At 46.1% G+C, this 22,298-nt stretch overlaps 1 protein-coding gene across 4 annotated transcripts in view; it reads left to right on the top strand.

The window, feature by feature from the left end:
• The first annotated feature begins 5,152 nt into the window (after positions 1-5,152).
• Scn10a (sodium voltage-gated channel alpha subunit 10) overlaps positions 5,153-22,298 on the top strand; it is a 107,528-nt gene continuing 90,382 nt past the window's right edge. For all 4 annotated transcript variants that reach the window (XM_051139999.1, XM_051139998.1, XM_051139997.1 and 1 more), the window contains exons 1-3: positions 5,153-5,422; positions 7,774-7,892; positions 10,991-11,071. In XM_051139999.1, the coding sequence (XP_050995956.1) occupies positions 5,153-5,422; positions 7,774-7,892; positions 10,991-11,071 (470 nt within the window). The remainder of the gene's footprint in view (positions 5,423-7,773; positions 7,893-10,990; positions 11,072-22,298) is intronic.

Here is a 22,298-nt window from a genome sequence, read left to right as displayed (position 1 = left end):
AAAACGTGGAGTAATTCAAATCAAGGAAGTGAAAGACTTGTATGACAAAACTTCAAATCTTTGAAGAAAGAACTTGGAAACAGAAGATGGAAAGATCTCCCATGCTCATGGATTGGTAGGATTAACAGTTAAAAAAAAAAAAATGGCCATCTAACCAAAAACAATCTACAGATTTAGCACAGTCCCCATCAAAATTCCAATACAATTCTTTACAGACGTTGAAAGAACGGTACTTAAATTCATATGGAAAAACAAAAACCACAGCATAGTAAGACAATCCTGACCAATAATAGAACTTCCAGAAGGATCACCATCCCTGATTTCAAGCTGTACTTCAGAGCTATATAATAAAAAACTGCGTGGTATTGGCATAAAGACAGACACATTGATCAGTGGAATAGAACCAAAGACCCAGACATAAATTCACACACCTATGGACACTGGATTTTTGACAAAGAAGCCAGAAATACACAGTGTGGGGAGGGGGTAAAGTATCTTCAACAAAAGGTACTGGCCTAACTGGATGTCTGCATATAGAAGAGTGCAAGTAGATTCAAATCTATCATCCCGCACAGAACTCAAGCTCAAGTGGATCAAAGACCTCAACACAAAACCAGATGCATTTAACATAATGAAATAGTACAAAGTTTCAAAGCTTAGCGTCTAAGCTCTTGGAAAACATGAAGTATTCGCATATTGAAATGGTGAAAGAGTACGGGAAGAGTCTGTGTATGGTTGGGCATCTGGATGTGTAGAGGAGGACTGATGAGTGGATGCTTGCTTACGACAAGTTAAGAAAGCCCGTGAGGTCAGACTGTACTTCAGACAGGTCCGAGTCAGTGTCATCATAATTCAGCCTTTCTGTCCTCTCAGGAGTAAAAGGTCTGTGCCCCTGGCCAAATAAGGCCCCCAGTGAGCTATAGCTCTTTAACCACTGTAACCCAGCGTCTAAACTATGCCTGGCACAAAGAAGGAAGGTTTTTGGGAGGAAGAAGCATAAAGAAGCATCTGACTTTTCATCAGGGTTTGTGTGGAGGGAGGACGGAAATATCAGGAGACCCGAAGATTCCATTCAAGCTGGTAAGACCAGTTTGGGTGGCAAGTCTGGAGATCAGAAGAAAGGTCTTGGTGTGGGGAAAGCTCACACGAAAATGGCTGTTGTGGTTTTGTATGAATTGATGGAGGCAACATGCAAAGCACAAAAGGGTCTCGTTCTACATGGAGTGGAGGCAGACAAGCACACTTGTCAATCGAATCGAGAGGAACCATGCGCAAGGCAAGAAGACAAATCAGGAGGCAGAGAAAGTCCCAGGCAACTGGAAGGTGTTCAGGAAGACAGGTAGCAATACCCAGACTAAGGTCAACCCTGGGCAGGAAAGGGTTTATTTGGCTTACAATCCCAGGTCTCTGTCCATCATTAAGGAAAGTTAAGGCAGGATCTATTTTTTTTTCTTCGAGACAGGGTCTCTCTATGTAGCCTTTGGACTCACTTTGTAGACCAGGCTGGCCTCGAACTCACAGTGGCCTGGCTGCCTCTGCCTCCTGTGTGCTGGGATTAAAGGCATGTGCCACCACTCCCGGCCAAGGCAGGATCTTAAAGGCAGGCCTGCTAGCTATTTCACACACTATTATCTCTGACCAAGGAACTCACTTTACAGCCAAAGAAGTGTAGCAAGAACCACAGAGGGTGCTGCTTGCTAGCTGGCTCACAGCTGGTTTACACTCAATTAGCTTTCTTACAGAGTTCAGGATCACCTGCTTGGGGATGGTAGCGCCCACAGTGGGCTGGGCCCTTCTACGTCAGTTAACAGTCAAGACAGTCACTCAGAGACGTATCCACTGATCAACATGATCTAGCCAGTTTCTCAATGGGGGCTTGTCTCTGAGATGACTCGAGGACTGTGTCAAGCTAACAGTTGAAGCTAACCATGTTGGGTGTCTAGGGCAGTCTCTCCCGAGAATAGCAGTATTTTGGAGGACTAGCAACAACAAACAGACTCCCCTTCCTGTGAGAACTGAGTATAGATCTGGCTCCAGACAGGCTCAGCAAGCAGAGACTCCGTCTCAGGGACACTGGACTGTGAGAGCTGTCTCTGGGTGCGGCAGGAAGCAAGCAGGCCCTCACCAGAGGAAGTTGATGCGCTCTCTCCGCCACCTCCGCTTGGCTTTGGGCCATACCGACTACGTGCTTTTTGAAGTCACTAAGTTTGGTCATTTCTTTGGTTCTGTGTGCTCTAGTGATTGGCTCTACTTTTCTAAGCAGAAGCGTGTTCGTTTTTTATCATTCATTCAACAAATATCTACTGGCAATGGATTCTAGATGTCAAGCCTTCCAGGAGGTCAGCTGCTGAGCAGAACAGCTGCATTTGCAACCTCTCTGTACTTACACCTTAGCAGCGGATCTAGAAAAAGAAAGAGCGATTCCAGACCGTAAGTGTTATGGAGAAACGTAGAAGGTCACAGAAGCACGGAATGAAGAGTTCAGGGCTTAGAGAAAACTAGCCACGGAAAACAAAGGGGCCGACTAACTGTTGATGCAGGAAACAGACTTGAAAAGCAGCACGTGAACTTAGAGGAAAAGATACAAGGGTATGTATGGGTGGTGGCTACAGCGTTAGAGAGAAGAGGCACAGAAAGAAGTCATATGCAGTTTACTTCTGAAAGAGACAGAAAGGGCCCAGGTTGTGGACAGGCACAGGGCCAAGCTCAGTGGGGCCATTCATAGAACCAGGGGATCATAGACCAATGGTCAAGGGCCAGAAAGAATGGCAGGATGATGACGGGCTCAGTTTGGGGCAGGCAAGTTTAAGGTGCCCATGAGACATGCAGGAGGAGATGCCAAATGGTGTCCTGGGCCCTTCAGAAGTGAGGCCTGGACCAAAGACTCAGTGGACCCACTGTACTGACAGGAGAATGACCAGGAGGAAAGCATGAGACCGGATCAAAGGTCCACCCCTTATTAACAATGTCCTCTTGGAAAAGTCTGACGTTGCCTCTGTTTTTACATTCATACATTGAAGCTGATGCCTGAGAGCATCCCACTGTGGTTATGTGATAATGTGTGCAAATCGCTTAGCCCACACTCTGGAACATAATGGGGTCTCCACAGATGCTAGCCATTAACAGTGGTGCAGGTGCTGTTCCTCTTTAAAAGACCACAGTGGAACCACGAGACTGACAGCATTCTGCAGGGAAAGATGAAGAAGAAAGGGTTGAGAAGGAGCAGCCATCTGAAGAGAGAAAGCAGGAGGTGTCACAGCAGCCAGGGCAAGAGAGGATTTCAAGCAGGAGATGCTTAAGAAGCCAGCAAGACCGTCAAGAAGGGAACCAGAGAGATGGCTCAGAGGTTAAGAGCACTGTCTGTTCTTCCAAAGGACCTAAGTTCAATTCCCAGAAACCACATGGTGGCTCACAACCATCTATAATGAGATATGGTGCCCTCTTCTGGAGTGCAGGCACACATGGAGGCAGAACACTGTATACATAATAAATAAATATTTAAAAATAAAATAAAAGAAGGGAACCAGAATAGCCAGTGGCCTAAGTTAGCCACCAAAAGGTGTCTTTGGCAGGGGTACATTTCAGTGAGGTAAGGGCAAAAGTCAAGTTGCAAAAATGTCAGAGTGACTGGAAGCCATCACTAGGAGCAATTCCTTTGTGAAGCTCAGCAGAGAATGAGCTCAGAGATGGAGCAATCTCAACACGGGCTGTGCACAAAGCGTGTGTTTACATTTTTACTTAATACTTGTGGGGGCGTGCATGCACACACTCACATACACACACGTAGAGGTCAGAGGACAGCTGTGTGGAATCTGTTCTCTCCGCCTCTGTGTGAAGTCCAACAATGGAACTCTGGTCTCCCAACTTGCACAGCAAATGCCTTCAGCCTTTGAGCTATCTTTCCAGCCTTGAGCAAACATGTTAAGTTTTGTAATTTAACTTGTGTGTGTCTGCGCATGTGTGTGGGGATGTGCGCCATGGCACATGTCTGCAGGTCAGAGGGTGTGTTGCCAGGTTCGCTTCTCTCCTTCTGCTCCTTCATCGGTTTCAGGGACTGAACTCAGATCACCAGGCTGCGCAGCAGCAACTTTATCTACTGAACTGGCACACCAGCCCCAAACAAGGATTGCTAAAGTTAAAAAAAAAAAAAAAAAAGAGTTAAGCATCTCTAACTGCTGATAGGAAGAATCCAGGGAAAGGAGAGGGCAGGGATTGGGGGGGGGGAGTAATATCTGAAGGGGAAGGCAAGGACTGACCCTGGAAGGGACGAGGAGGAGGTGACACTTTCAAAAGACAGGATGAGGAAGGGAGGCTGTGAATGTAGGTGAATCGAAATTTTGGAGATCTGGTTTTCTTCATCAATTAGAAAACATGGCTTTTGGCTTTCTCCGTGAAGAGACAGAATAGTCTGTCAGCAAAGACATAGGAGTGAAATCTCAGACTAGAGGAAACCGCTAACTAGGGAATCTAGCTGATTCCCAGACTGTACCCGTCTTCTTGGTTGCCAGCTCCAAGCCAGAGCAGCCCAAGTTCAATGGAAACCAAGCTCAACTTCTCTGGGTCAACGTGGGAGTTAAGTGGGGCAGTCTAGTCTAATGTGGTTAGGAAGAAAACTCCCCTGCTGTGGACACTGAGATCCAAAGGCAGGTCAAAGACAAGGGAGAAATACAGAAAAAAAAAAAAATAGCAGCAGATAAAAGGCTGAGGTCAGAAAGGAGGGGAGACTTAAGTAGAGATCAGGAGCCAGAGTCTTCAGTGAGGTCAGGGGCAGGCTGTATCTGAGCAACCCTTGAGATGAGGAAAGATGGCAAACTGTATAAAGCTAGTTTGTAGGAAATGAATGGGGCTTGTTACAAAGTGAAGGAAGAGGCCATGGCTTCCATGTATAGAGAGAGCAAAGACACACCTGCGGTACCTGGATTTTGTAGAGGGCCTGCCGAGGACAGAATTTAGTGTTGGGGTCCGGGGACAACTATGACATTCAGGAGCCGGAGACAAAGGCGCAGAGTGAGGGTGGGTGGGGAGTGGGGGGGGCTGTTCTAGCAATCAGGGAGGGGCGATGAAGGGAGAGATCCCATGGACAAACTATCATCTCTCTGTGGTTATTTTTCTCCCGTAAGAGTGTGAATGCTTCCTCGGGAAGAATGAAAAGATGGAGCTCCCGTTTGCGTCCCTGGGAGCTAACAACTTCCGACGGTTTACCCCAGAGTCGCTGGCAGAGATTGAGAAACGAATAGCTGCCCGCGGTGGCGCCAAGAAGGTCAGAACTAAGCCCAGATGGCACAAGGACAAGGATGAGAAGCCCAGGCCGCAGCTGGACCTGAAAGCCTGTAACCAGCTGCCCAGGTTCTATGGTGAACTCCCGGCAGAACTGGTTGGGGAGCCCCTGGAGGACCTCGACCCTTTCTACAGCACACACCGGGTAAGAGCTGCCCCTGGGAACATCTGCATTCAGCCCAGAGGTCCTCAACCCCGTGGGAAGTGGCTGATTACTGAAGAATAAGATGACATAAAACAAGTTGAATGCACCCCTCTCTCAATCTTTAGGAACTCTGTGAGTTGTTTGCTCTGATGGATGAGACACAGCCTAGGGCCTCTAGAGGTATTAGCCCGCTTTGCATATCAAGAGCCAGCATTTTGAGGTTGAGAGAAGGCTACCTTAAACCAGGGTTCTCTAACATATGGTCTTAGAGACCCTGGAGTCTTCCAAGCTCTGTCATGGGTTACTAAAGTCAAAACTGGCAACTGATAGTTTGCCATCCCCTGTCTCTTACTCACACCGTCTTGTGAGCATACAGTGGTAACCAAGGGAGCAACATCTCAACAACAGCCACTGGAAGTTTTTCATTTCTAATATGATGTGTGTCCTGCTTTCCTTCATGTTGTGGTGATAAAGTGCTCTGACATAAGCAACTCAAGGGAGAAAGGATTCATCAGCTTGTAGCTCCAGGCTGCACCCCATCACAGCAGCAAGGCCACGGCAGCAGGATCTTGAGTAGCTAGTCACATTGTGTGTGTAGTTGAAAGATAAGAGTGGCAGATATGTGTGCACTACTGTTCATCTTGCTCTCTCTTCTCTTACACAGTCAGGCTCTCTGCCTAGGAATAGCACCACCCACAGTGATTGGGTCTTCTCACCTTAGTTAACATGACCAAGGCAATCCCCTGCCCAGACATGCCAACAGGCCAAGCCAATCCAGACAACCACTATTGAGGGTCTCTTCCTGGGAAATTCTAGATTGTGCCAAGGTGACAACACTGGCCATCACAGGATGTATACACAGGTTGTATACATACAAACATATAGTGTGTATGTGTGTGTGTGTGTGTGTGTGTGTGTGTGTGCTGCACCTTAGATGTTCAACGTAGCCAGAACATGGTAAATAGGTGTTTTGGAATGACAAGAAGTGGGCACAAGCCATTGTAGATAGTTTGTAGAAGAGATAAAAATCCGTAGGGCTGTCTTTTCCCCTTCTCTCTCTTCCCAAGAACTCACCTCTCCTAAATGCACAGAGGAGAGAACTGGGATGGCGTAGAGCTGAGATCCAGGTAGTAGAAAGCAGGGGCATCACAGGACCAGAGTCCTCCAGTCAGACAGAAATTAAATGCTGGAGCTGGGAGATGACTGTCGGTAAAGTTTCTGCTGAGCAATTGTGGAGATCTGAGTTTGATCCCTTGAACACATGTGAGAAAAAACAGCTGGGCCTAGTGGAACATGCCTGCAATCTCAGTCTGGAGGAGGAGGAGTATAGGCTCAATTTTCTTAACAAATATATTTATTATGAACTTATTAACCAAGAGTACCTCAATTATAACCCAACTAACATAAACAATAGGAAAAGAAGATTAAAGAATACAATAACAAAATCGCAAGGATATCAGGTCTGAGGAATGAATCCCCTGGCGTAATCATCAGGATTTCTTCTGGAGCCTGGAGCAACCAGAACCCAGAACCTCAGCCAGAGCCCAAAGCCCTGAAGCCTTCCTTCAAGCGGTTCTCTCTAGGAGCGTCTTGAAGTGGAGCAGTGAACATCCAAAACTATCCCAAGCCTCCAAAGGCCCCGCCTCTTGTTTTTGGCTCACATTTATACCTCCTCTCAGCGTTTGTTCAAGGATGTTTTTCAGCTGCTTAATAACCAAGCTCCTCCACATGGTGGTTCAACTTCTGAGGGGATAAACATCACCTGCTCTCTCACAAGTCTTTTTCTCATTCCCCCCACTTGTGATCTAAACAAAAACATGTTTTCCTCCCCTTCAGAAGAGGAAGAGGAGTAGGAAGGGGAGGAGGAGGAAAAGGGAGGGGAGGAGGGTAGATCCCTGGGGTTCACTGTCTGGCCAACCTAGCCTTCTCAGTGAGCTCCAGGACACTGAGAGACTGTCTCAAAAAACAAGACAAAACAAACAAACAAAAAACAGGTGGAAGGCTCCCAAGGAATGACACTTGAGGTTGATTCCTGTCCGATCAATGCACACACACACACACACACACACACGCGCGCGCGCGCGCGCGCACACACGTCAGAACCCTGCCCTGGGCATGCTGCATACATCCAGCCCTTGAGTGAAGCTGCTGTCCATGAAGCATGCTCAGTGGGCTTGCCTTGGTATACAGTCAGCCGTGGAGTCCAGATTCTTGTGGATGTGGCCACTGATGCCTCTAACTCTCTGCACCTCCACTCAATGGTCAGTGAGTCATGGTTCTTCAAACAGGTCCCACTAATGACCCTAAGAGGAGGCCACCTCGATTCTTGTTTCTGCTTTGCTTTGTTCCAGACGTTCATGGTGTTGGATAAAGGCAGGACCATTTCCAGGTTCAGTGCCACCTGGGCCCTGTGGCTCTTCAGTCCCTTCAACCTGATCAGAAGAACGGCCATCAAAGTGTCTGTCCACTCGTATCCTTTGCACAGTTATGGTTTTTTTAATAAAAAAATTAATTATTCAGTTTATATACTGGTCATAGCCCTCTCTCTCCTCTCCTCCCAGTCCCACCCCCCCCTCTCTTTTCCCCTGTCCCCCTCCCCTATTCCTCAGAGAAGGGGAGCGCCATTCACTATCCACCCACACAGCATATCAAGTCACACCAGGACTGAGCACGCCTTCTTCCTCTGTAGTCAGTGAGGTAACCCTGCCAGAGGAAAGTGATGGAAAAGTAGGCAACAGAGTCCACGTCAGAGGCGGCCCATGTTCCCCTTACTAGGGGACCCATATGAGGACCACGCTGCCCACCGGTTACCTCTGTGCACAGCCCTGGCTTCCAGGAAGTTCACGTTCAGAACAGCCTTGCCCCGTTGCATGACAGATGGTAGCTAGCCTCTGTCCTCAAGCGTGGTTAGTAGAGAGGGAACCACTCTTTCCCTGGCCAACCCCAGCCACTGCGGAGCAGCCTAGGAAACTGCCCAATGGTACCTGAGCTGGGAAGCCTGGCAGAGAGCTTGCCCCACACTCACTGTCTCACTACACTGCTTGATGATGAACTGCCCATTTCCTCTTGCTGTGGTTATCTTTATGGGCCGCTCAGCAGGAGCTCCATTTTCTGAATTGATTCATGGATTTTTAGATTCTTCAGAATACTTCATGATAATAGCAGGCCCCCCAGTGGCTAACTACTTCCCAAGTGTCAACACTATCTATCATAGGTACAAGAGCCTGGGAAAGGATTAGCAGCGCCCCGTTTTACAGCCAAAGAAACTAACACTCAGAGGCATTTTAGACGTGTCCCAGGGTCACACAGCTAGTGGAGAGGTCCAGCCTCCAACGTCTCAAGGGCAGCATCTTTAGCGAGGAAGTAGACAGCAAGTGAATGGACACAGATTAGGGTAATAATTCTCTCAGTGGGCAATCTCTACTCTGGTAAAATGTTGCTTTTTTTTTTTTTTTTTTTTTTTTTTTCATACATTTGAATTCAACTTCTGGGCATTGAAGCAGAAAGACCCAGTTTTGCATAAAAAAGACTCCACTATGTTCCTTCTTTGAAACAGTAGGTGGGAAAGTTGGGCTTTCTTCTAAGTTCCACTGGCCTCAGGTGTGCTAGGACTAGGCATGACTGACCACTGGAAACATCTTTTGCTTTGACCAATTTTTAAAAAAGTTGTATTCAGGCAAGAGCTTGGTAACCTGAGTTTTTCCCAGGTTTTCTTCTGTTTAAAACTATACGAAGCCATTTTATTTTCTGCATAAAACAAATATGAGTTTTTATTTTTTAAATATTTTTTTTTAAAGTGTGACTGAGATTCAAGATGTTAAGCACACTTTCTCCACCCAGCTGTTTATCTTCCTCTTGGGCCTCCTCATCCAGCCCTGATGTGATGATGCGCACCTGGTCTCACTTCGCTTGTTATACTGTGTTTGATGGATATCCCTGCTAGTCTCTGAGAGGAGGCGGAGGGGGTCAGTCTGGGGGAGAGAGAAGGGGGGAAGAGACTCAGGGAGAGAGGAGAGAGGGAAAATTGCAGTCGAGATATAATATAAGAAAGAAGAATAAAAGTTTTTTTTTTTTAAAAATACAACTGCTCACCAAAACTACATTTTATGTTTTAAAAGAGGAGATAGACAGTAACACAGAACACCCAATAAAGAGAAATAGCCAACGCACAAAGCATCCTCTGTGGATTCCAGCTGATTTACATGGAGATAAGTAAGCAACAGCTAATTAGAAATAAAATCTTTATCAACAGCCAAGTGACCAACGAATAGTCTTTCGGTCTTGAGATCTGGTGAGTAACTAGTTACCTGGTGGAGTCCGAGCTGGACCGAAAGCCTGTTGAAGGGGGTCTCCTCACACAGTGTGCTCGGATGTCCTTAATGAAGGGGTCTCCTCACACAGTGTGCTCGGATGTTCTTAATCCTATCAGTTTGGTCACTACAGCCCCAAACAAGACTCTTCACGGTACGGAAACCTCAGTCTAATAATATTTCATTCAAAGTTATAACTCCAGTCACCTCTTTGTGGATGCCTTCACAGTCGTGTGATATCACACAGCTTGTAGAGGTTTGTGGAACTGAAGATACAATTTTAATTTTTGTGCTTAGGCTGTTTCCCCCCCCCCCCCCATGCGGCCATATTTCCTAATTGTAAGTCAATGAGAAAATGTGGTTTTGTTAGCAGAATTTCCCCATTCAAAAAAAAAAAAAAAAAATATATATATATATATATGTCTTCCCAAGTCATTGTAACACAAAGACATGAAAGGCACCTGTAGGATATCTGAGTGGTGGTGATGAGGGATGGGTACCAGCCTTCCCCTGGGGGCGAAGCTTCTGTGCAGGATGATAGGAGCTCACTCAGTCCTGTGAGGGCTCTGCTTTCAGACTCTTCCTCCCTCCATCTATTACTCCTGCGCACCCACCTTCCCTTCAGCCTCCTCCCATTCTGAGGTATCCCTCAGCTGAGCCTCCACTCCTAAGAGTCTCTCTCTGGCTGGTCCCCATCTCATTCTCCTTCCAGAGCCAGGCCTTTCCCTTCCTGGAGCCTGCTTTGGCCATCCCTACGCAAAAACCATTGCTTCAGTGTGGTTGAGCTCAGCTGAGGAAAACAATCCAAGTAAACCGAGTTTCATAAGAAGTAATGCCCTCCACCTGGTAACTATGGCTACCAGGCTGCACGATGCAGCATGATTCAGAAAGGCTATTTAAGACTCATCACGCTGTTTGCTCAGATCCTAAATGTAAGTGATAAACGCTACCCATAGGTGAGTGGCCTTTGGCATAATTTGGACAGGGCTTGGGGATTTGGCTCCATGGTGAAGTATTTGCCTAGTACAAGGCCCTGGGTTCCGTATCCAGCACTCTCATTACTGCTGTTACAACTCCTTCTGCAGTTTATAATAAAGACAGAGCTCTCAGCATGGGCTGGGCACTCCACACTGAGCAGCAACCGCACGACACGGCCGCAAAGCTGATGTTGGCTGAGCTGCAAACTTCTCACTCAGCAGCAGGGTAATCTGACGGAGCTGACCGGAAGCTCTCACTCCTCCTTGACGTGTACTCACAGCTGGTTCTCCATATTCATTACCGTCACCATTTTGATCAACTGTGTGTGCATGACCCACAACGAGCTTCCGGAGAAAATCGAGTGAGTAAAATCGCCACCATGCTTCTGCCTTCTCTCCCATGTCCTCTCTTTCTTTGCAGCCTTTCCCTTTTGTTTTTCATGCCAGCTCCTGTTTGGACGTGTCTGAGTTCTGCTGCCTATTTGACTTGGCAATGGTCAGGTTTCATCTCTGTGCCTTGTCCCTAAATTCACGCGAGACAGTGAGGGTCAGTGGTTATCAGCCTTTTAAAACTCTGATGCCTACAGCATCTGATTTCATTCTGTTCCAATGCCCTGGGCAGGTGAGTCCTCCCAGACACACACACACACACACACACACACACACACACACACACACACACAAACACACACACTCGGCATGTGAGAATGAAGTTCCAGGAAGGCCTACACTTGAAGAGGTGGGAACAAACTCAGGAAGAAGTGTGAGCAGCAGGTTCACACCCTGGGACATGAGTGAGGCCGTGTAATCCATCCCGGCTCAGGGTCTGGGACATGAGTGAGGCTGTCCCGGCTCAGGTGTAACACGGCTAGGGTTCCCGTGCCTCTGGCCGGCAGACTAAACCTCTTTGGTTTTAGAGTAGAAGCATTTTCTAAAAACAGACAGGATCATCACAGACAGGGCAGGTGTCCCTGCCCTTGCTTGAGCCCTCAGGTGTAGCAACAGGGTTTCTGAAAAGCGCTCTCTCTTCCCGCCGTTCACTCTTGCTAACTCAAAAAGCAACACACACTGCAATAGAAAAGACACTCCATCTCGATTAATACAGCAAAAGGAGGGGAAATTGTGTGGCCATTTTAACGGATACTGGAAACTCCGTTTGATAAAGTTCAATTTCCATTTATGATTTTGAAACTCTTAGAAGAGTTGCAGCAAAGAGAAATTGTCACACTGTGATTAAGAAGTATTAATTCTTCAAAAAAAATAGTGCCCTCCAGAAAGGGCGTCCATATATCACACTTAATTGTGAGCATGGAGCTCTCTCACTTTGAGACCAAAGGGAGAAGGTAAATATCAGAGATGTCTATCCTCGTCCGTTCAGTTTCATAGAAGAGGTTCTGGCCAGTGTAGTAAGAATAAAAAAGTAAAGTGCATGGGCAAGAAAATAACCAAACATGCTGTAACTTACAGAAAACTATGCAGAGTACATAAAATAGCCAGTATAACCCAGGGAGAAACTACTAGCGTTAGAAGCTGCCTCAGCAGGGCCTCTTGCAGAGGACCAGAGTTAACTCCCAGCACTCGCACTGGGCAGCTTGCACCTGCCTATTGTGTGTTCTCATGCGTGTGACAGCAGGTGCCCATGGAAGCCAGCTCCAGGGGATCCAGCACCCTCTTCTGGCCTCCTTGCGCATCTGCACTCATGTGCAGTGAACACACACACCAGACACACATGCGTGTGCATAAATAATTAGTAAAGTGGATATTTAGAGTCTTGTGGAATTGGTAAGGCTGCACCTCAAGATAGTTGTGTGACTAAATATATATTAATCAGTTATATATGTATGTAGCGCAGCAAGATGGATATAAAATAATTCTTGAAGTATCATTTAGGCTGGCAGTTCAAAATATCAAGCTTCTAGAAAAAAAAGACTATCAAAGCATTAAGTAAATTACAGAAACAACCCCCCAAATGGGGAGATAATGCCATGTTGCCAGACTCCAAGTCTCAATATTGTAGAACTGTGCAGATGACTAATCGATTTAGTAAGATTTCCAAAGCAGTCTCAACAAGCATTTATGGCAAACTGACTCTGAAATGTATGTGGAGACTCAAAGTAAATTATAGCCAAGACAGTTCTGAGAAGGAAAAGGAGGGAGGAGAAATCACCCCACTGGGGTCAAACTGCCTCCAAAGCCATCGCTGTGAGGTTAGCCAGACTCTTAACAGAGCAGCATGTGTGTGCAGGCATTTAATCTGCGAGAAAGGCCACACCACCGAACAGCAGGGAAGGTCAGTCTGTGGCAGAGGAGTTATGAAGAGTCGGGAGACCTGGTGGAATAATTAAACTAAATAAGCACATCAGCATCACACAGCAGAGTTGGTTCTCCGTGCAGTCACACTTAACTTTCTTTGTGAATTCCAAATGTGTAGAGTCTTAGAAGGAAAACAAAAGCAAGAGGAATGCTTTCATGTTCTCAGGCAAGGAAGGTCTTATTGCACATGACACAAGAAACACTAACTAGGAGGAAAAGAACTAAAACTAAGAGTTTTTGTTCACCGGGTGATAACTAAGATTTATTTTATTTATGTAGGTGTGAGCATAGGTACAGCCCTAGTGCAGTGCCCACAGAGGCCAGTAGAGGGCATGGGATCCCCTAGAGTTGAAGCTACAGATGGTTCTGTGCTGCCTGAAATGGGTGCAGGTAGCCCAGGTCCCTTGTAAGAACAGGCATGGTGGCGCACACCTTTCATCCCAGCACTCAGGAGGCAGAAGCAGATGGATCTCTGTGAGTTCGAGGCGCCATCCAAGGACAGCCAGGACTACAAGAGAAACCCTGTCTGGGCAGTGGGAAAACAAACAAACAAACAAACCAAACCAAACCAAAACAAAAACCCAGCAAATGCTCACAATTGTTGAGCTATCTCTCTAGCTTTTAACCTTCCCAGTGCTGTGAACCTTTAGTACAGCTCCTTATGCTGTGGTGACCCCAACCATAAAATTATGTTCATTGTTACTTCATAACTGTAAATTTGCTAGCTATGAATCGTAATGTAAATATTTGTGTCTCCAGATGGTCTTAGGTGACCCCGTGACCCCTGAAAGGATTGCACCCCACAGGTTGAAAGATCCACTACCCCAGAAGATACCCTTAGGAGAAAGAAGATGCCCATGCCAGCACAGCTCTGAGGAGAACTTACACTCAGAGTCACGGCCCATCTCCAAAAGTCAAACTTTAAAAAAAAAAAAATGACAGCCCAATCCATTTTAGAGAAAGAAAGCAAATTTTGAATAAGCAGGATTCCAAATGTTCTATTAGCTCATGAAAGGCTTAAAACTTTTTTTTTATTGAAGACGGCAAAATTAAAATTACAGTGAGAGATTATTGGCACTTGTCATGTAAGGAAAATGCCTGAAGTGTGGCCATGCCAAACATCTGGAAGGATATGGGGAATTGGAGGCAGTTGTGCCAGTGGTGGGTAAGGGCATAGATTTGGAATACATTCGATGGTACTGGCTGGCAGTAAGTAAAGAGAAAGACATGTATACACTGTGCTCTTTTGTTATACTCAGATGTCCACACACAGCCAAATTCCTACCTGTGGGCACCAAAACCTAGCTTTGAGGAAGCCTATGGCCATTACTCTTACAGTGAGAACTGGAGAGAACTGTCCGTAACTGCCTAGTGCGTTAAATGTTATATTATCAATTGGATAATTTATAACAATGAATGTAGCTAACATGGGTCCATATAAGAACATGAATGAGTCTTAAGAACAGAATGCAGACCCAAAATAAAGGATTCTGTAACCATGGTTCCTTTAATACCACACTTGAAAACAAGCGAAGGCAATTTCTCATTGGGGTTGACCTAATCTACTTCCTCTTGCTATAACAAAATGCCCGAGGCTTTAGTGATTGTGATCATGCCTGTTGGCTCACAGTTATGGAGGACAGGAAATCCCGGAGCAGGATGCCAGCACCTCCATGGCCTCTGGTGAGGGTCATCCTGTGGCATCACAGCACAGTGAGAAACAGTAAACATGGCAACCTAGTCCTGTCTCCTTATGACGCCATCACAAAGGCCTCACTCCCATGGCCTCAGCTAATCCAACTACCTCCCAAACACCTGCCTCGTAAACATATGAACTGGGAGCTGGTGAGATGGTTAAAGACACCTGCTGCCCAGCCGGCCTGGAGTCAGCCCCTGTGACCCACGTAGTGGAAGGAGAGACTAAAGTTGTCCTTTGACCCCTAGTCACATATTATGGGATGCATGCAGTCATATGCACATATATGTACACACACACACACACACAAGTTAGTAAATAAAAGTGTCCTAAACAATTTAAGATATGTGAAGTGAAGAATTAAATCTTTGAAATATGTTTTGTTTTAAGACAGCATATTATGAAGCCCTGGCTGGCTTTGAGTTCTTTACATCCCTTAGGTTAGCCTGGAACTATCTTCCTGCCACTGTCTCCCAGGTGCTGGGGTCAGGGCTGCAGCTAAAGAGATCTGTCACCATACCTGGTCAAAACATATGTTTTTGGGGAGACGAATTCAAACCACAGCATGATAGGAGTTAAAAATTGAAGTGAACTGGGCGTGGTGGCGCACACCTTTGATCCCAGCTCACAGGAGGCAGAGGCAGAGGCAGGCAGATAGCTGTGAGTTTGAAGCCAACCTGGTCTACAAAGAGAGTCCAGGACAGCCAGGGGTCTGTGTAACAGAGAAACTCTTTCTTGAAAAATAAAATAAATGTGAAATAAGCCACAAAAAGGCAAAAGCTGTGAAACAGAGCCCCTGAGACAGACCGGTAGGGACTGCAAAGTGTTGAAACATTCCACCCGAGGACATGGACAGCTGTCACACAGAACTGTACCCTGTCCCCAAATTCATGAATTGGAATCCTGACCATTTATGTTACAGTGCTGAATATGGGTCTTTGAGGGATGCCTGGTAAGTTGGCCAGCGTTAGGGTTTGGGTGACAAGTAGACCTTATACGCTACACAGGAAGAAAGCCCCAGTTTCTCCCCACACTCTGACGATGCAGGAGAAGACAGACACCCATAGCTAACACAGGCACCTTCCCCAGGCCCTCACCCTGCCAGGGCCTTTTCCAGCCTCCCAAACCATGAGGAAATCAAGTCCTGTTGTTCAAGCCATCTAGTTGGTGGCATTTGCTTACAACTAGACTGATGAGCAAAGCCTTCGCTTGATATTGACCGTGTCACTGTCCCCTCACTTGCTTATTGTGTGTGCTTGTGAGATGCCTTTAAACAAAACAACTTGTGACCCTAAAGCAGGAGCATTAAGCCTATGATACCAGCACCGGGGAGGCTGAGGCAGGAGGATCATGACAAATTCAAGGCAAGTTTGCTGTATGTGTAAGGAGCTCCAGGCCAGCTTAGGCTAGAGTGGGACATTGTCCCAAAACAGAAGAAAACAAAACAACACAAAATAGATGAGCACTGCATTAAATGGAGAGCACTAGAAAAAAAATAAACCAGAATATAATGCCAAGGTAAATTATAAAGCTCATATCTATATGGCTGAAATGAGATTGCACTTAGATTTCCTATCGTGCGGGAACTTCTAGTGCAAGCATTTTTCCTCTCAGTGTGAGTCACTGGGGAGTCCCCTGGGGACTGTGGTTAAATACGGAAGACAGGATGCATATGCTTTACCCTCTCTCTCAAAATGCCAGTGCAGTGACAGCACGGATGGGAAACGGTCTAAACACAAGAACAGAGGCAGGAGGGAAGGAAACCCAGGGACGAGATGTCAAAACAAGCGAGGGAAGGAGACCAGAAGTGGGTGGAGGAGTGGCAAGCCCCTGAGCAGACTGGCTCTCCTTAAGCGTGTTGCAGATTGAATAATATGAGATCCTGGGATTCTTCCCCCTGAGTCCCAGAGTCCCCCGAAGAGGGGACACCAGGAGCAGCAGGCAGATAGAATCGGGGGAGAGAGGCATTCACGTGCCACTGCTTCCCGAAAGGCAGAGGTTCAAAGACAAGGGCCAACAAGATGGCTCGTGGGCAGGATGCTTGGTGCCGATGACCTGAGCTTCCTCCCAGAACGCACTTCTGCAAGCTGGTCCTCTGCCTGCACCTGGGGGCGATGGTGGGGTAGGTATGGGGGGTGATTAGAATACATGTGAAAGTTGTTGTTTCAATGGTCTTGGGTTGTTAAGTAATTTTTCCCCCTTTTGTTTATCAACTCAGCATCATGTAAAAAGTTAGGTGTGGCACCACAAGCCTGTGATCTCAGCGTTGGGAGGCAGATACAAGCAGATCTCCGAGCTCACTGGCCAGCTAGGCTAGTGAGTTCTAGGCCAGAGAGAGACCTGACTCAAAACAAAACAAAACAAAAACTGAAGCCAGGCATGCCATTAGTCCCAGGATCCGGGAGGCAGAATCAAGTGCATCTCTGTGATTCAAGGCTAGCTTGGGCTACAGAGCTAGTTCTAGGATAACCAGGGCTACACAGAAAAACCTTGTCTCAAAAACAAAAACAAAACAAACAACAAAACAAACCAGAAAAATTAGACGGCACCCAAAGAATGACAGCTGAGGGTGACCTCTGGCCTCCATGCACATGTGCACACATGTTATGCCTGCACACATGGGCATACATCCACACACCCACACACAAAATGATACAAAAAGAACTAAACAAGAATGAGGGGAAAGCCAGGTGTGGTAACATTGTGCCTGTGACCCCAGGACTCAGGAAGCAGAGACAGGGAAAGCAGCAGTCCAAAGTCAGTTCTAGACCAGGCTGGGCTACATCAGACCCTGACTGAAACAAACAGAACAAAAGAACAGGCAAACCTGTAAGGAAGGACAGACAGAAAGCTAGCAGGAGCCATGTATCTAGAAACAGAGAAAGTAGAACTTACACCACAGGGCAGGAAGCCAAGAAACGTGACACTCCTAACACTAAATACCAGGCAAATTAGAACTTTACAGTGAATGGCAAAGAAACAGCATTGAAAAACGGACTGTGTGACTATGCAAAGGTATTGGAGGATTTAAGAGACAATTTCTCTCTGCATCTAACAGAGTGTTAAGAGTCTGTGAGATAGAGAGGGGTAGGGCTAGGCTGCATCGCCCTGAGACCATAACATTAACCTCACATCCCCAAACAAAACGAACAACCGCCACAAAGCCCAGCCCCAGTTAGCGCCACAACGCAGCAATAGCAAATACAAATTCTCCTGTCATTCTGCAATAAAATTAGGAAATGAGAGGAAACTGGAGGGGGGAAGAGGAAAGTCTTCTCACTCGGTTGTTTTTAAAGCCGTTCTTAAAGAACTCTTGTAAGAAAGACGATCACAGAATAAAACTGCAGAATCTTTAGGATGCAAAAATTAAAAACAAATTTAATCTGAGCCTATAGGGTCCTGTAAATCGCTCAGGAGGTGGTTTACAGTTCAGAAGTGTAGCATCTGACTCTCCGCTAAGGCCGAAAGGTGGCTGGCACAGAGGAATGATAAAACGAATGACAGGCAAACAGAAAGGAAAAATTAGTAACTGGAGAAGAGGTGAGAAGAGGCAATAAATAAATAGCAAAATGGGGCTAAACAGATTCAAATGGTGCTAGAAATACATGCCTGAGACCTTTGTACTGAAAAATGAAAAAAATTATTGAGAGAAATTTTAAAGTACTTATATGAATTTAAATATATCTTGTGATAACGGACACGAAGATTACTGTTATTAAATTGTTAGTGCTGCCCAAATTATCTATAGATCGGTGAAACCGCACTAAAAAAAAATCTCAGCATCCATCAGTTGGTTTTGTAGCCAGTTGGACGAATGTCTCACCAGCACGGGAGAGGCAGAAATTGAACTGTTTTCTATGATAAGCTCTAATCATGAGAAGAGTCCTGTGTCACTGTCAGGTCTTTGGTGAATAGCCTTGTGCACGTATCTTTGTACTGCTAATGCAATAATCTTGGAGAGATGAGTTTTTAGAAGTAGAAGTTTCTGGGCCAAGGGGCATATAATTTAATTCTTTTTTTTTTTTTTTTTTTTTTTTTTTTTTTTGAGACCAGGTCTCACGTATGCAGACTGGCCTTGAACCCTCTATGTGGCCTGAACGTTTGATTGGTGGGCCTCCAGCTCCCGAGTGCTGAGGATTCCATGCAGGGTCTACCCAGCCCTGTTTACCCAGTGTTGGAGTTGACCTCATGCTTATGCGTGCTCCGTAAGCACTCTACCCACTGACTTACAGCCCCAGCCACTCCAACTTTAATTTTTACAGTATTTCCAAGTTACATTCCAAAGCTGTGTCAACTTTCATTCCGAATGGTTATCAAGAACAGTCTTTATTAGGCTCCATATTAACTGAACTGCTTACATAACTACTATGAAAAGATACAAAACTATTCCTGTCTGGTTCTAGCCCAGGATGAGCCTGAGTATCCTCTGCCCTGTGGAAACATCAGGTTGGCGCTGAGCTTCAGAGTGCAAACTGGAAACCATTGGCTGTTTGCCGCTGGCACAGGGGAAGAGAATGCATATCTTTGGGATATATCCAGGCCACCCAGACATGCTGTGTATTTGTGTGTTGGGGGTGAAGGCGGGGGAATAAATTGTAGCCAGACAAGACTCAGAAGTCAATGGAATAGTCTCGTCCTTGATACAATCTATCTGACAGACACAAGCCTTTCTCTTTTCTTAGCTTCCCACTGTGCTTCTCAGAATCTTTAGCTATGGCTAATGGGAGCTCCCTCTCTGCCTGCTTTCCTGCCTGCCTGTCTGCTTGGGCAACACAGACACACAAAGCCCATTTTTATTTCTTCTTATGTTCACAAGAAACTAAAGAGGAAGATGTGCTAGAAAAGGAATCAGGAAGAGGTGAGAGCTATACTGAGGAAAAGGATTAGTGGCATGATCTCGCCCTCCTCACGCCCCAGGGCTCTCAGTGAGTCAGTGAGGGCATCCTCTGAAAGCCTGGGCAGCACTCGCTATTCTGAAGTTCAAAAAGCCGTTGGTGGCAGGGAAGCCTCGCCCTGAAAGAAATGTGTTCTTATCTGCAAGAAAGCATGATTCGCCAGGCACGTGGGGGGTTCTTGGTTCAAGTCTCTGCCATCTCAGAGTTTTGTTGCAGTTGGGTAGTGGGGTTTTAATTAATGTTTTCCTATCAAGACTGTCGTGTATCTTATCAATAGAATAGGTTACACAAGTGAGTTTGCTCATGGTTTTAATCGTTCCAGTTGATCCTGGCCTGGTCAATTGCTAGTGTGTGTTTTTATGATCTGTAAAGGCATTTATTCATGTACATGCCTTTCTCTCTCTCTCTCTCTCTCTCTCTCTCTCTCTGTGTGTGTGTGTGTGTGTGTGTGTGTAGGTCAAGGCCAGTTTTCAGGAGTTGACTCTCTCCTTTCCTTATGTAGCTCCCGAGGATCCAGCTCAGTTCTTTGGTCTTGGTGACAGTGACATTCTGTGCTGACCCATCTTACCGGCCGATATGGTCTATTCTTACAGTTGAGACTAGCTGGTAGTCATCCATAAACTCTCCCTCTGGGTCCCTCTAACACTCCGCCTCACTGTCACCTGGGAACTCCACATCCTCACCTATTTTTGCAGACTGCTTAGCTCACTCCATCCCCTGCATGTTTCTCTTTGGTCCCTTGAAGTCTTTCACTGTTCTCTCATTTAATCAGCAGACTCAAAAGAAAATGGTGCGATTGAATTATACAAGCACTGTTTTCCAAGGTAAAATAGAAGGTGAACTCTAATATCGTATCATATTTGTGTCCTTAAAACCCACTTATGTGACCCCACTGGCTACCGAGGAGTTGATGGTGGGTGATCTTGAGTAACGGGCGCTTTTCCATCTGTCACTGTCGCTGTTGCCTTTCATAACATCCCAGTTTACAAAAACGAATCATCATGTCAAAGATGGCTTGCTGAAGGATAGTGACGACAAAAACAGATGCCTAAACCATGTGACCAGAACACTGGGTCTCAATATAAGTGATGTGCAATGCGCAGGTGCACCATGAAGAGAGAGCAGGGTCTCTTCATCAGGGGACAGTTGGAGAACACACAATAACCCAACTGGGCAGGTAAACATATGAGGAAATGAAACCGCGACAGAGAATAAGGCTCACTGAGCTTTGTCAGCTTTCTCAGCCTGCTGCCCAGTTTAGAGAGTATGCGTTGTTTGTTTGTTTGTTTGTTGTTTGTTTTTTTGTTGGTAAAATAATGATATGAAACAACCGAATCTCATAGAGAACGTGGTAAGCAGCTGCAGTGCTTGCCACGCACACTGAAGGCCTGATTTGGATCCCCAAAACTCATGTCAAAGCTGGACCCCATACTGCACCCATCTGTAATATCAGGGTTCCTATTGGAAGATGGAAGATGGACACGGGAGGATCTGGATGCTCACAGCTTGAGGTACACAGCTGCGAAAGAGACAGTGTCGTCAACAAAGTGGAAGGCAGGGAGTGCACATGATGTTGTCATCTGACCTCCATGGGCAGCCTTATGGCCACACTTACACGCATGCACGTGTGCACAGAGAGAGACAGGAGAGAGAGAGAGAGAGAGAGAGAGAGAGAGAGAGCGAGAGAGACACGGCGGACGGACGGACGGACGGACAGACAGACGAGTGAAGACTCATCTGACTCCTTCCTGTTACCTAATATTTCTTTCACTGCCCGAAAAAGCATAAGGAAACTGACATCAGCATACGGTTAAAAATTCACATCTAGGGCCTGGAGAGATGGCTCAGCGGTTAGAGCACTGACCGCTCTTCAGAGATCCTGAGTTCAATTCCCAGCACCCGTGGTGGCTCAAACCATCTATAATGTAATCCAATGCTCCCTTCTAACCTGCAGATGCACATGCAGGCAGAGCACTGTACAGTAATAAATAAATAAGTCTTTAAAATCACATCTAGATGCTGCACCCAGACATCAAGAGGCCACCAGCTCCAGATCCACCAAAGGGAGGACATGCCTCCTAGTGCTGTCACCCAAGGAGACACTCAACGGTGCAGAGCTGGGTCCTCATCCTGCCTGAAACTCTGAGAACAGTCTTTAGAGAGGACTTTCTCTTGGTCTGTTTGATCTGGAAAGCTGGAAATATCCATCAAAGATTCCCAAAGCCTACAATTCAGAGTGAACATGTTCTAATTTAGAAAACACCAAATGGTCGGAGGCAGCAAATGCAGCCAGGAATGCCATTGACCGCTCAGAGCAGACCTCTTCAGGAAGTCCAACGCTTGTTTCTCTCACCACAGGAAAAAATTAGTCTTTCAAATTTGGTTTTCATTTTAAAGTTAATTTCTGGTTATACTTATTCAATCACACAAATCATAGACATTTCTGCACATGCTCATGTCATGGTCTTTTATATTTGCATCAATATTCTCAAAAATGTCATTACTACATGTTAACTATATCAAACAGTGGGTTTCACTATGACACCCTCATACATGTATAAAGGTATTTCTGTCCTAACTCTCTCTCTCTCTCTCTCTCTCACACACACACACACACTTCTCTCTCTCTCTCTCTCTCACACACACACACACACTCTGTCTCTCTCTCTTTCTCTCTCTCTCTCT

Source organism: Acomys russatus, chromosome 32, assembly GCF_903995435.1.
Source record: "Acomys russatus chromosome 32, mAcoRus1.1, whole genome shotgun sequence".
NCBI classification, from domain to species: Eukaryota; Metazoa; Chordata; class Mammalia; order Rodentia; family Muridae; genus Acomys; species Acomys russatus.
Note: the sequence above shows the minus strand (reverse complement) of the source record. Positions and strands in the feature narration are given on the sequence as shown.